Source organism: Adiantum capillus-veneris, chromosome 12 (assembly GCF_014529385.1).
Source record: "Adiantum capillus-veneris isolate H3 chromosome 12, ASM1452938v2, whole genome shotgun sequence".
Classification (NCBI taxonomy): domain Eukaryota; kingdom Viridiplantae; phylum Streptophyta; class Polypodiopsida; order Polypodiales; family Pteridaceae; genus Adiantum; species Adiantum capillus-veneris.
Window position 1 is genome coordinate 128,814,262 of NC_140942.1, and position 12,964 is coordinate 128,827,225.

Below are 12,964 nucleotides of genomic sequence, written 5' to 3' on the forward strand. Positions count from 1 at the left end.
CATGTGTGAAGCCTACAAGGTATGTAGAAGGTTCTCGGTCTTTCTCACTCACGTGTGAAACTGATTGTTGCAAGCTGAGGGCAGCTCTTCAAGTCCCCCCTGCAGTGTGAGGTGGAGAAGGCAATTTGGCAAGAGCACACAAATCATTTTTCTCTCTCTCTCTCATGCTAGTAGAGAGTTATGAGGTAGATCTATGGTTTGTGTGTGTACGCGCGCGCGTGCGTGCGTGTGTGTGTGTGTGTGTGTGTGTGTGTGTGTGTGTGTGTGTGTGTGTGTGTGTGTGTGTGTGTGTGTGTGTGTGTGTGTGTTGTGCATTGTGCATTAGGTCATACTGCTTGAAGGTCACTAGAATGAGAGGTAGGGTGGGTAGAAAGGCATGAGGACCTAGAGCATTCAAATGCCTCTTCAAAGATCCCAAAACAAGCTAAACCTCCACATTCATACTCCTATACTTTGGACTCTTCCACCTTCTCCTAAAAATTCAAAGTTACTATTTTTGAAAATAAAGAGGAAAAAGTAGTCCACTAAATCGGGCATAAATCCCTCATACAAAGTTGGATTGCAAAAAAATCAAAATCAAAATTTATCTCTTTTCAAGCTCTACAACTTTGTAGAAGAAACAAAAATCTAATTATGAGATTATAGAGGTCATCTCATGGGATTATTAGAGACTATCTAAAATTTTAGGAGGCTCTACTAGTATTCCATACACTACTATGCTATGAGGCTTCTTGTTGTCAAGATAGGTCCCTTGTTTATTGCATTGGATCTACACTACTATGCTATGAGGCTTCTTGTTGTCAAGATAGGTCCCTCTTTTATTGAATTGGATCCGATACATCCTTAAAGGGCCAAGTTATAATTGGAGGTTGAGTTTGGAGAGCTCAATAAGATATCCTAACATGTCTAGTGAGTTTATTGGCTCAAATATAAGGTATAAACTCAAAGCATGGGATTTTACTAGTGAAGGTCTAGAGGAAGGGAGGGAGAGAGAGAGAGAGAGAGAGAGAGAGAGAGAGAGAGAGAGAGAGAAAGAGAGAGCTCTTCTCTCACATGGGCTCAAGCAGTTGCAACCCTGCTAGCGGTGTTGGAGGCAAATCTACTGGTGGCGATGTCGAGCGTGCCTTTGGGGGCACGTTCACATGCACGCACCATCACAAGGGGTGGCCCCTTTATGCTGGAGGCCATGCACACGGGTGGATGGTCACTTGTAGAGTGGTTCACATGTAATGTAGTAGGAGTGGATTTTGGATGGGTGATAGGGTGGATTCCAAAGGAGAAAGAAAACCCAATTTTGAACCATCTTTGGGAAGGTGTTGGGAAAAAAAGAGGATTCAATGAGCACAAGCGAGAAAAGGGTGGGTTTTTTTTTCTTACATGCTAAGGGAGGTCTTTTTTGGATAGTGTTGGAAGAGAAAACAAGCAAGGGGGTTTTCTAGGGGGGGATTTCTTGAAGAAGAAGAGGAGGAAGAGCTTGAAGAAGGGGGAGCATTCAATACCTCCACTGGGGGCGATTTGTTTTGCGGTGTGGGCCAAGAGTACGACAAAGAATCTCAAGGGGAAGAAGAAGACGAACTAAGGTAGACATTGTTGGAGGAGGAAGAGCAGGTTCTTAAGGAGTTGATTGCTCCCTCCTTGTACGCTTTCAATCAATGCAAAAGATCTTGCCATCACCATCAAATTGTTGTCTTTTTGTTCTCTCAATTTACTTCTCTATTTCTTTCTTGGCTTTGTGCAACTCAATGGGAGTGTGTGTGTGTGTGTGTGTGTGTGTATGTGTGTGTGTGTGTGTGTGTGTGTGTGTGTGTGTGTGTGTGTACCCAGAATGATGGTGTGTAAAGGAGAGAGAGAGAGAGAGAGAGTGTGTGTGTGTGTGTGTGTGTGTGAGAGTGTGGGAGAATAGCGATAGAATTGGGATTGCTTGGTGAGGGGTTTTTGATTGCATATTTATGAGTTGTTGTGTATTGGGTGAGAGAAATTGTGCAGTTCTTGATGTGCATTTTCAAGTGGATTGTAGTGTGTATCATGGGCTATAGAGAGGCACTTGTGTTCTCCCTTCTCACTTTTCATATCCTAGTGCCCCACAAGCAAGGATCATCTGATTGCTCCTTAGTGGAAGTGGAATCAAATAGAGATGGTAGCACAAAGTTACAAACCTATTTTCATAGGTGAAGAAAATTTGAATGAGTGGATGGTGGATTTCGAGCTATACAAGAGCAAATTGTATGCTATGCCTCTCGTAATAAGAGGTAAAGCAAGGGTGTGGTATGATGCACTGGATGGAGAGCGTACGCGGTATGGCCAGCTTTGAGGATGTATTTCTTTACAAAAAGAGGTCAATCTAGTTGATGTGGATGCAAAGCTAAAGGCCCAAGGTTTTCAATATTTCTCTTAATAAATTTGAAGAGTGTTAGTTTGAATTGGCAACAACTGTGCAATTGGAGAATGGGGATTACTTCAAACTAGACAAGTTTATGGCTTGTCTACACTCCAAACTTCAAGAAAATGTGGAATTTGAAAGTCCAAAGAAATACAATGGTGTTGAGGAAATTGCTCCAAGCAAAGAGTCGCAAGATCAAGAAGAAGATAGAGCAAGGTGCATTAGGCTATGACACAATGGCCTTTACGTCCACGTAGAATCTTAATGATGAAGCCCAAGAAGAGAATCAAGCTAATAGAGGTATGGTAATAACTCCACAACAATGGCTAGGCAATGTACAAGATTTGTCCGAATATATGCAAGAATTTAGGCAAAAGCACTATGGAACAAGAGCAACCAAGGGCTGGAAGAGGCAGGGTAAGCATTTACTAGAGTGATGTTACAACTACGGGGAGGAGAGGCATTATGCTCGTGATTGTCTGCATGCACCACGGAATGAGGAGGTATGTACCCTTTCTTTGGTAGAGGAAGAGGGCAAGTACCACCCAACTGTCCAAGGGAAAAAGAATCAAGAACCTCCACCTCCTCTAGGTAAGACCGAGGTGCCTTTACATTATAGGGGTTGATAAGTAGGGTTTGATGTTTTTGCAAACAAAAGAGCTTAGGGAGGGAGTGAAACGGAGATAGACCACAAAATTCGTTGCCATAAGGGGAAAGAGAAGGTGGATGAGGGCAAAGAGAAAGCGAGTACAAACAAGAGGAGAAGACACTGTAGAATCAAACAAGGAGATTTTCAGTTTGGGTGAGATTATCTGGAGTAATGTCCGAAGTCAAAAAACATACAATACTTTTGGTCAGATGTTCGCATTGATCCCAAGCTAAGAAGACAATGGCCAACAAGTGTCAGCATTAGGCTTCCATGAGCTAAGAAGGTGGTCCATGCAGCGCATACATAACATGGCATTGAGGGTGGATAGTCCCATTGATGTGCTTCCTCTTGTTGACGCTCTTATAGAAAAGAATATGTAAGTCCAAGCACACATTGATGGTGGGGGTCAAGTGCATGTTATGAAAAAATCTGCTATGAGGGGAAAATGTGCCAAAGTGGTTGCTAGATCAAATGTACGCATGAGGTTGGCTAACCATACAAAGGCTAGGTGCTTGGGGATAACTTACGATGTGAAGGCCCGATTCATGGGGATTGAATGCCTTGTTGATTTTTTTGTGATGAAAGAGGTGACAATGCAGACTCGATCATTCTAAGGAGACCATTACAATTTTCCATGGGAGCTCAGCAAAGCTGGAAAAATGGCATGTTCATCTTACTCGATAAAGATAATAGGTGGCAGGTGGTATTGGATTTGAAGACCAAAGAGAGACATTTCCATCCAATGGTAGTTGAAGACAGTGGAGATTCAACGACAACTAATGAGTACGAGAAAGAGACTTCCTATGATGAAGGTTGTATAGGTACAAAAGAAGAGGAGAGTGATAATGATCTTTTGAAGATTGATGCAGGCCTATTTGGAGTCTATATAAATACATCCAATATAGAAAAAGATATGTAGCCTCAAGTTGATGGTATCGATCCCGTATCGATGTAGGGGATGCTTGTGGTATGTTGGGAGAAGAAGACTTGACTAAGTAGGAGATAGAAAGCTAAGTGCAATTATGCACATCTTACCCAAAGCTATTTGTTGCACAATATACAGATTTACGAGGAATTCATTGTATATTATTTTACACGACCACTCTTTTTCGGTTCATTATCTATCATGATAAGCTCAAAAGTATAAGAGACAATTTTTAAAACCTCTACACTGTTTGCATACGAGGCCCTCACAAAGATTTTTTGAGATTCTTTTTTTGATAGACATGACATTTTATTCAAAACCTTGAAAAAACGATGGGCATAATTTCTTCACCTCCATCATCATTAAAATGAACATATTTTATTTCAAGTGTAATTTGATTTGAAGCCATCACAACTTTGGACCCGTCGTCTTCAAATTCTTTTTCATAAGCATCCAAAGTCGACTCAAAATGTCGAATCATTTGAATCTTGATCAAAATAAGTTTCTGTTCACTTGATACTTGGCATTTTATGTTAATGATGTCAATGATTTCTTCATGAAACTTGCACTTGGCTATCCCCAAGATGTCATTTACTGTGAGCTCCACCTTGCTATTGAGGAGATGCTCCTCAAAAACCTGATTTAAATCTATTGCCAATTCAATATCCAATTTCAATTTATAAAAAGGTCCTCTGAGCTTACCTTGTGGAACTAATCCAGAAATAGACTTCCCTTCCTTTTTGTTGTTGGAATTTCTAGTCCTCTTTGACGATATATGCATTGTCTTCATCCCTCTTATGCTTCTCTTTCACTATAGCTTCATTAACTTGAGACTTACAAATAAACGCATACACCAAAAGAGGATCAACTAGAGTTAACTACCATGTACTTTTCGAATATAATTTCCAACTTGACATAGCTTTCTAAGAGCCACCTTACCTAATTTGATCATTTCTAAAACATAAGGCCATAAATTGCCCTTAGCTCTAACAATTTCATCATCCTTCTAATCATGAAACTATAGTTCAAAAGGTTCCGCTTCAACAAGAGCAATATTAACTTGTATCTCTTCCATCCATTCCTTCATCCACCTCCTCCCTAATTCAAATGAATAGGCTCTCTAGTTTCCCTGAAATGGATCCTCCTATCCTTCCAAAGAACTATGTTTTTTTGTTGGCTTCATCAAATTATTCACAATCTTTACGTGCATAATCAAACTATCACACCACATGCATCTACCATCCCTATCCCTACGAGGAGGATGTTGCTTGAGCTTCGATGTAGAATCCCTTGTACTTAGTCTTACAACTTTCAATTTTAAGTTTAATTCCGGTATACCTTTTATCACTTTCTCAAGGATCGGCTTCTCCAGCTTAGGCTTTGTAGGGGTTCACTTTTTCTACCGGTTCTTTTCCAATTAGATCCATAGGGTTGATTATGACCAGCTTGTTCACCCTCATTTCTCGTTTCACAATCATGTTTACTGCTTCAAAAACCATTTTCCAGTCAAAAGTTAAGCTTAACTCACTTGCTAGATCTTCAAGTAGCTGCACCAAACTCTTTTGAGGTCGTTGATCAACCGCTTAAATAAATAACTTCACCCTTTCTGGCTTCATCGTTTGTTACTCTATTGTAGATAACTGCTCAATTTTTTTCTCAAACTTTTGTAACAACTCTTGTGCATATAAGCCCTTGTTTTCCTTTTGTACCCACTTCATAAAAATGTGCTTGTCATTCTTTGAGAATCTTCAAGAAAGTGCCCATTTTGCAAAGCCTTACTCGCTCAGCCTTCCAAATTCATTCGTTGAGATAAAATTGCTTATGGGTGGCTTGTTGTGTTGTTGCATGTAAGCAGCAAATTTTTGCCTCATTTGCTGCATGGCTGCCTCTTGCAGCGTAGACATCTTCACAATCACAAATTCACACCTCAACTTGCTTCATGTCAAATTCACAAAAGATGTTTGGGGATTAAGCAGTTTGGGAGAGGAGTTGGGAAGGCACCGGGCCCCTGGCTGTGGGAGAGTGATTGAGAAGAACAAAAACACAAGAGACAGTGTGCAAATTGTAAACTAAAACTAGAAACTATATCGCTAATAGAAATTGAAATTGAGAATAAGAATTTGACACAAATGGGGCCATGTCTATGCTCAGTACCGATGGAAAACACTAGGACAGCTTGCAACATGTGACGTACACTAGAGAAGAAGAGCAAGCCGAAGCCAAAACTTCCAATCGACTTTCAATTTCTTCATCTTCCTTGTCTTCAACTTACCAATGGAGAGAGAAAGATTGAGCGAGAGCGAGAAATAAAATTCCCTCCTTCCCTTCTTGTATAAGAGCAAAAGAGAGCAATTGTCGAGCGTTCACTTCCTCTCCTTTCTTCCCTTTTCTTTGCCAAACTCTTCACTCTCAATCGCATATACACCACAAAAATTTGACGCTCTTACTTCTTTGATACATATTTTTTTGTGTTAAAACTGCTCGCAAACTTTTTCGTTTTCTTCTTCTTTTGCAAAATAAAAAAAGGTTTCATTATTTTAAGCATGTTTCCTTTTTCTCCATGCTATTGTTCATGTGTAGTGTGTAACATCTCCAACATAAGGGTGTTGCCCCGGGGAGGGTGCCTGGGTGGGAAACCCCTCCCCCTTCCCCAAGGGTTCACAATGGGCGACGATAGAACAATGACACCGTCAAGCAATGACAACCATTAACAGGCAACAATATACTTGTAGCACGTGTAGATCGCATGAAGGCAGCGATGCCTACCAGCATGCCCACAAAGAAAGCTCTCTCTCTCTCTCTCTTCCCCCCCCCCCCCCCCTGCGATACCAAGTGAATGGCCTTGACTCTATATAAATACCACCAAACCTTTAGTGACTCTTTCACATGTGGGGTAACCTCATGCCATGTGGCATCTCAAAAGATTATACTTCTCAAAGGGTAGACTAGGTTCTCTAAGTTTTATGTACATGCATCAAAAACCAACGCAGCAAGTTTCTTACGAATCTTGATTTAGGTCACTTCAAACTAAATCTGTCAGCACTAGTGCATATGCATCATGGATCTATTTCCTAGATTATAAATGTCCAAAGTTCTCCACACTTTGTGCTAAGATTACATTCTAATTTGTAAGCTATTTAAAAAAATTTCATTCACTTCTATGGGTGCACAATTGTCACTAGTATGTGGTCCTAATTTTGTAAGCAGGTCAAGTTATAGGGTATCAGCGAAGATGCGATTTGAAAGCTAAACGAAAACGTTAGAGGTTTGAGGTGGCGCGTGACAGTGACCACACGGCGTGTGTCAGGTCGAGGGGGAGAGAGAGGAGATATTTTTGTTGCATGGTGAGTAGGAGGGTGGAGGGACGGATACCTCATGAGCGGCTTCCACTCTCTTTCACATCAAGTACGCCTAGTCGATCGTTGTCCGCTCCTTTTTTCCTCGTGAGCATGGTCACTCCTTGAGTGTCAGTAGTTGGGACTATTTGCTGGCAGAGGCAGGCAACTGGGTGCGTAGCTGCTCGCTGTTGGGCAAGACGATGGCATGCTTGCGAGCCCCACGCGAGAGAGAACACCGCATGGGTGAGCTACGCTGGACAGCTGGCAGAGCCAGGCAACTGGGTGTGTTTGCCATGCACGTGGGCGTGCATAGCTGTTGGTTCTTGGGCAAGACGATGGGATGCTTGCGAGGGCAGGCGAGAGAGAGCACCGCATCGGTGAACTGGGCTGTCACACGACTGCGCTAAATGCAGACTCAATACAAAGCCTGGCGAGCGATGGCTCGGAGCGTTTTGTGTTTTGTTGGGAGGGCGTCTCGCAGTCATGTTGGGAGCGCGTCGGTGCAGAAGCAGGGCAGCTTGTGGGAAGCGGAGCAAGCTGCAGTTTTGCTTATGCCGGTAATCTCGCCGCGGAATCTCGGGAACTAATTAATTAATGAGACCCAGTATAGACCCAGTGCCTATGATTTGGAAAAAAGAAAGTAGTAATGGGAATTTGGTAGATGGCGTGAAGGAAAAAGGGGAGGGGATAATACATTGAGTTTTCTTTTATATAAAAAAAAGGGGTACACACAGTAGGCACCAAACCCCCAGACGAGTTGGTTATCTCGGCAACAGTAGAGTCAAAGATAGCTCCATGCAAGTTCAATACTTGCCTAAAGATAGAGCCGGTATAAAGGCATGATTTAGTAATAGGGCAAAGGCGTATAAATATGTCAAAGATTCAATGATTGTGCAAGTCGTGGCTACAAGATTAGAGGATAGCTTCAAGGAATTATGAATGAATGGTCACCATTATCGTAACCTAGTCGTAAAGATTAGAGAATAGCTTCAAGGAATTATGAATGAATGGCCACCATGATTGTAACCTAGTCGTAAAGATTAGAGAATAGCTTCAAGGATTTATGAATGAATGGCCACCATGCTCGTAACCTAGTCGTAAAGGTGACCGTGGGTGCTCCAATTACAATAACCAACTGTAACATTTTTTCAAATTTTAGCATGGAACCTGTTAGATGGGATGGGGATCTGAGACCTACATATATGTATGGTAGCTGTTGATCCCACTGCTTGGGTTAAGGACCTCGTACCCTTTAGTGTCATGGCTCGAGGGAAGGGGGTGTGTCGTCAATGAGTTATAATACTGGAATATTTGATAGGCTCCCTCACTTCTTGATGCTCATTAACTACTTAATGACCCAGTGGCCTTCAGTGTGGGGTCTCTCTCTCTCTCTCTCTCTCTCTCACACACACACACACACGATTCCTAGAGTTACTCTAAAGAAGCATGGAGTAAAGTGGAAGGCGTCTAGCAAGGACAAGTTACGAATCCAATACACACCCGCTCTTCGCAGACTACTAAAATGCAGCTGGGGTGGATTGATTCCTACGAATCGACAAATGAAGATTGTACAGCTCAAGTCGTCTGGTTTTGGTATCAAAAACGCGCAGCTTTCGAAGCTTTTCTCCACTCGATTTCATATTTTGTGCGATTAACGTGTAATTGGGTTCTTTTGTGACACAAGTTAAGTTGCTGGATCATGGGGATTGCTTGCATTGCTGCCCATTGGGGGCGGGCGCCTCCATTTCAGAGCCTTTTAAAGCCCTCTCCCTCTCTCACACATACACACACTCCACATCCTTCAGTTTTAAAGCCCTCTCTCTCTCTCTCTCTCTCTCTCTCTCTCTCTCTCTCTCTCTCTCACACACACACACACACACTTGACATCCTTAAGTTTTCCCTCCACTTCCATCTCAACCTCTATCACCCCCTCATGCCATTTTCCACACCTTCTCTCCTCCTCGTCACCCCTCTTGTATACACACCACACCCTCTTTGCCATCTCTTGTGAACGCTCATTTTGATTCACCCCGTTTTTCGGCTCTTTGTTGTCACTTCTTTACACTTTGTGGTTGCTATGGCATTCCGCCAACCATCGACCATGCCACCTCGTCCCCAAGACACACAAGTACCACCACATCAATTCACAAATACGGGCTATGGAGCAACCCGTCCACACCCAATGCAACGCAAGAATCTGCCACTAATTCTAATCAATTTAGCCACCTTGTTACTATCGATACCAATACTCGTGGTGGGAATCTGGCTCGCTGCACGACATCATGCAGACTGTTTGCGCTTTCTACAATGGCCACTCATAGTGATTGGGATAGTGATGATGGTGGTGTCCTTGATAGGGTTGGTGGGGGCATTGAGGAGGAGAGCATTTCTACTATGGGTGTACATATGTCTATTGACCTTGCTAATTTTGTTGTTATTGGCATTTACAATATTTGCATTTGTAGTGACAAGGGGCAGCAAGGGCCATAGAGTGTGGGGTGCAAACTTTAAAGAGTATGAATTGAATGACTACTCTCATTGGATGAGGCATAAAATGAACCACCACCACACTTGGAACAAGATCAAGAAGTGTCTCATGAAGGACCAAGTTTGCAACAACATGAACAACAAGTACCCATCTCAGAGCATCATGTGGCATAGCAAGCTCTCCTATATCGAGGTAGCACATTGTGCACAAGCTTAGCTTATAGCATTTTTTAGTTTAAACACAATACTTTACAATTTTCATAGCTTGTGTGTGTGTGTTTGTTTTTATTTTATGTAAAGGAAAGATTCGTGTGTGTGTGTGTGTGTGTTTGTTTTTATTTAATGTAAAGGAAAGATTCGTGTGTGTGTGTGTGTGTGTGTGTGTGTGTGTGTCCGCGTGTGCATGAGAGAGAGAGAGAGAGAGAGAGAGAGAGAGAGAGAGATGATAGCTAACCTCAACTTGCATTGACATGAATGTAGTCCGGATGTTGTAAGCCACCCACTGCATGTTGCTACACATATGTGAATGCGACGAACTGGGTGAATCCGACAACAGCAGGGGCAAATATGGATTGCGGTCGATGGAGCAATGATCCATGGCAATTGTGCTACAATTGTGATTCATGCAAAGCCGGTGTGATCCGACAGGTGAACAAGGATTGGCGTAAGGCAGCCAAGGTGGCCCTAGCCATGTTGGTTGCACTTGGCGTCCTGTACGTCTTAGCTTGGCTTTCTTTCCTACAAGCGCTTGCCCACAAAACTCTCTACAGCACCGCCCATTCCGTCAATGCACGCCCCCATGCTTCATCTCTCACTTAAAGAGATCTCTCTTTCCCACCTGCCCTCCCCTCCCTCCTCTGTGCACACACACACACACACACAAAAACAAATTGTATGCTTTGTTATACTTATGCTTTTGGGTACTCACATGAGCTTAGGCCCTACATCCATTCTTTTCCCAGCCAAATAAATTGTATCATACATACACACTCTCTTTCTCCCTTTCTCTTCTTCTTCTCTGAATGAGTTGTGTTACATTTGTGCCTGTGCTTCCAATAAAACTTTGAAGCTTTTTTCCAAAGTCCATCGACTTGTGGAATTGCAAACTTCCAAGGTCAATTTCTTTTTCTTTTTTGTAAGGAAGTGGTCAATTTCATTTTTGTGAAACATAAATTTTCAAGTGAACAAATAATGGTGGCCAGTCTTTCAAAGCTTTACCTAAAACATTTTGAGGCCCACTGTAAAAATTTATAAGTTTTTTTTTTCATGAGCAAAGAAGCAACAATACAAGTGTATTAAGTATCGATATACTCACATAGCCTCACACACTAAATCTAACTCATTCACTAGTATATTTTTGGCTTTATAGGGATACTTTTAACACTACCATTAATAACTTTGTCTTTAAGGGCAAGCTTGTTTTCAGTGATGTTACTAGTGCTTTGCTCGTGGAAGAGATTCGACTTTAATCTCTTAACACTAGTGGGCATGGTGATGCATATATGGATAGTGAAAGTAGCAAGAAAAACAATCAAAGACAGAAAAGTGGTAGTCGCAGTCGCGATCGTTCTTAGGATTACAAGAATGCACGTAGCAAGAGTCGTGGACATGACACAAAGAACATTGAATGCTACCATTGTCATACGAAAACACATGAACAAGGATTATTGTTTGTTGCAAGGAGAGAAGGGAAAACCCATTGTAGCTTTTTACCTCCTAAGAGAAGTGTGAAGATAGAGAAGTTCAACGTCATTGAGTCTCCACATGTTGATGTTGTTCCTTACGTGAAAGGAGAAGGGCAAAGTCATTGTCGTAATTTTTCTACATTTTAAGAGTAGTGTGAAGATAGAGAAGCTCAATGTCATTGAGTCTCCACACCGTCAGACGTACTAGTCTTCTCTTTTGATTTGAGTCTAAAGGTGTTGTTAGCTCTTGACAAATGCCATGTGCAGGATTGTATTATTGACTTATGTGCCAGTTTTTGTCTTATAAGGAGTGGTTCTCCAGTTATGCTTCCACACATGTTTCAATTAAGTTGGGTGATTCTCATCAACTTGAGATATGTGGCATTGGAGATGTGAATTTGCATATGCGTAATGGTACTGAGTTCATGCTGCAAGGTGTTAGACATGTGCCATATGCCAAAGCTAACTAAGATCTTGGTTTCAGCAAGGCATCTTGATGATCTTGGATACACTATAGTGTTTGGCAATGGTTCTTGGATTATAAGAAAAGGTAACTCGGTCATGCTCAAAGGCCAAAAGTATGGCTCGTTATATTCCTTGTATGTCTCTTTTGTGAAAGAGAATTCTATCTATGAACTGATATGCCTTCTACTGAGTTGTGGCATAGCCAACTTGGTCATATGAATGAGAAGGGAATGAAATAGCTACATCACTTTGGCTATATCCCTGTGTTAATCTATTCTAGTTTTAGTTTGTTTAAGAATTACATATACGACGAATAGACTACACTTACCACTTTAAACAAGAGATTGCATGCCTTGAGGCTACCTTAGAAAATTCATGTCATCCCATGAATTAGTTTCTTGATAGCGAGTCCATGCCTACTTGCTACTTCGTCTCACCTATTGGGTCCACTCTAAATAAAATTCAATAATTGGGAATATTCCCACCCTGCCCATCTCATAAATTAGTTGCTTGATAGCAAGGCCATGCCTACTTGCTACTTCGTCTCACCTACTAGCTCCACTCTAAATAAAATTCAACAATTGGGAATATTTCCATCCTCGCCCATCTCTCACCTTTCCTCCATCTTCATCACACAGCCCTACGTAGATCGATCCTCCCCTGCCTATAGCAACCCATCTCGATGTGCTCGTATACACAAGTATGCCCCTCCATGTTTCCTCTTCCTGCAACATACCTCTGCTCGATGCCTACTTCTATATTGTGCCCCTCTCCTCTGCTAGATTTGAGTGCAAGGACTATATGACTTCCCAAGACCACACACACACACACACACAGGATATATATCATAAGCTAAAGCTTGCAACAGATAAAGTTGAGCATGCATGAGAGTGAAGAGAGTGAGGAGCTGCATGAATGGCGGCCTCCAAAGCATTCACACATATGCTTGCTTATTTGTCATATGTCTATGAAGCCCGCCATGGCCAACACGTCTTGCAAGAATGGGAACACACACCATGCTTCCAAATCATACAA

General features: G+C 42.0%; 1 protein-coding gene across 1 annotated transcript; it reads left to right on the forward strand.

Moving 5' to 3' along the window:
* The first annotated feature begins 9,094 nt into the window (after window positions 1–9,094).
* LOC147446496 (tetraspanin-2-like) lies at window positions 9,095–10,887 on the forward strand. The gene is made up of 2 exons (XM_086525710.1): window positions 9,095–9,972; window positions 10,260–10,887. The coding sequence occupies exons 1-2, from the start codon at window positions 9,370–9,372 to the stop codon at window positions 10,596–10,598; spliced, it is 942 nt and encodes a 313-aa protein (XP_086381836.1). The 5' UTR covers window positions 9,095–9,369; the 3' UTR covers window positions 10,599–10,887.
* The last annotated feature ends 2,077 nt before the right edge of the window (window positions 10,888–12,964 follow it).

Excerpts from the sequence above, each read along its gene's own strand:
- LOC147446496 (XM_086525710.1), top strand. The coding sequence starts at position 9,370 with ATGGCATTCCGCCAACCATCGACCATGCCACCTCGTCCCCAAGACACA. Across the intron at positions 9,973-10,259 it reads GCAAGCTCTCCTATATCGAG|TCCGGATGTTGTAAGCCACC; the intron begins GTAGCACATTGT and ends ACATGAATGTAG.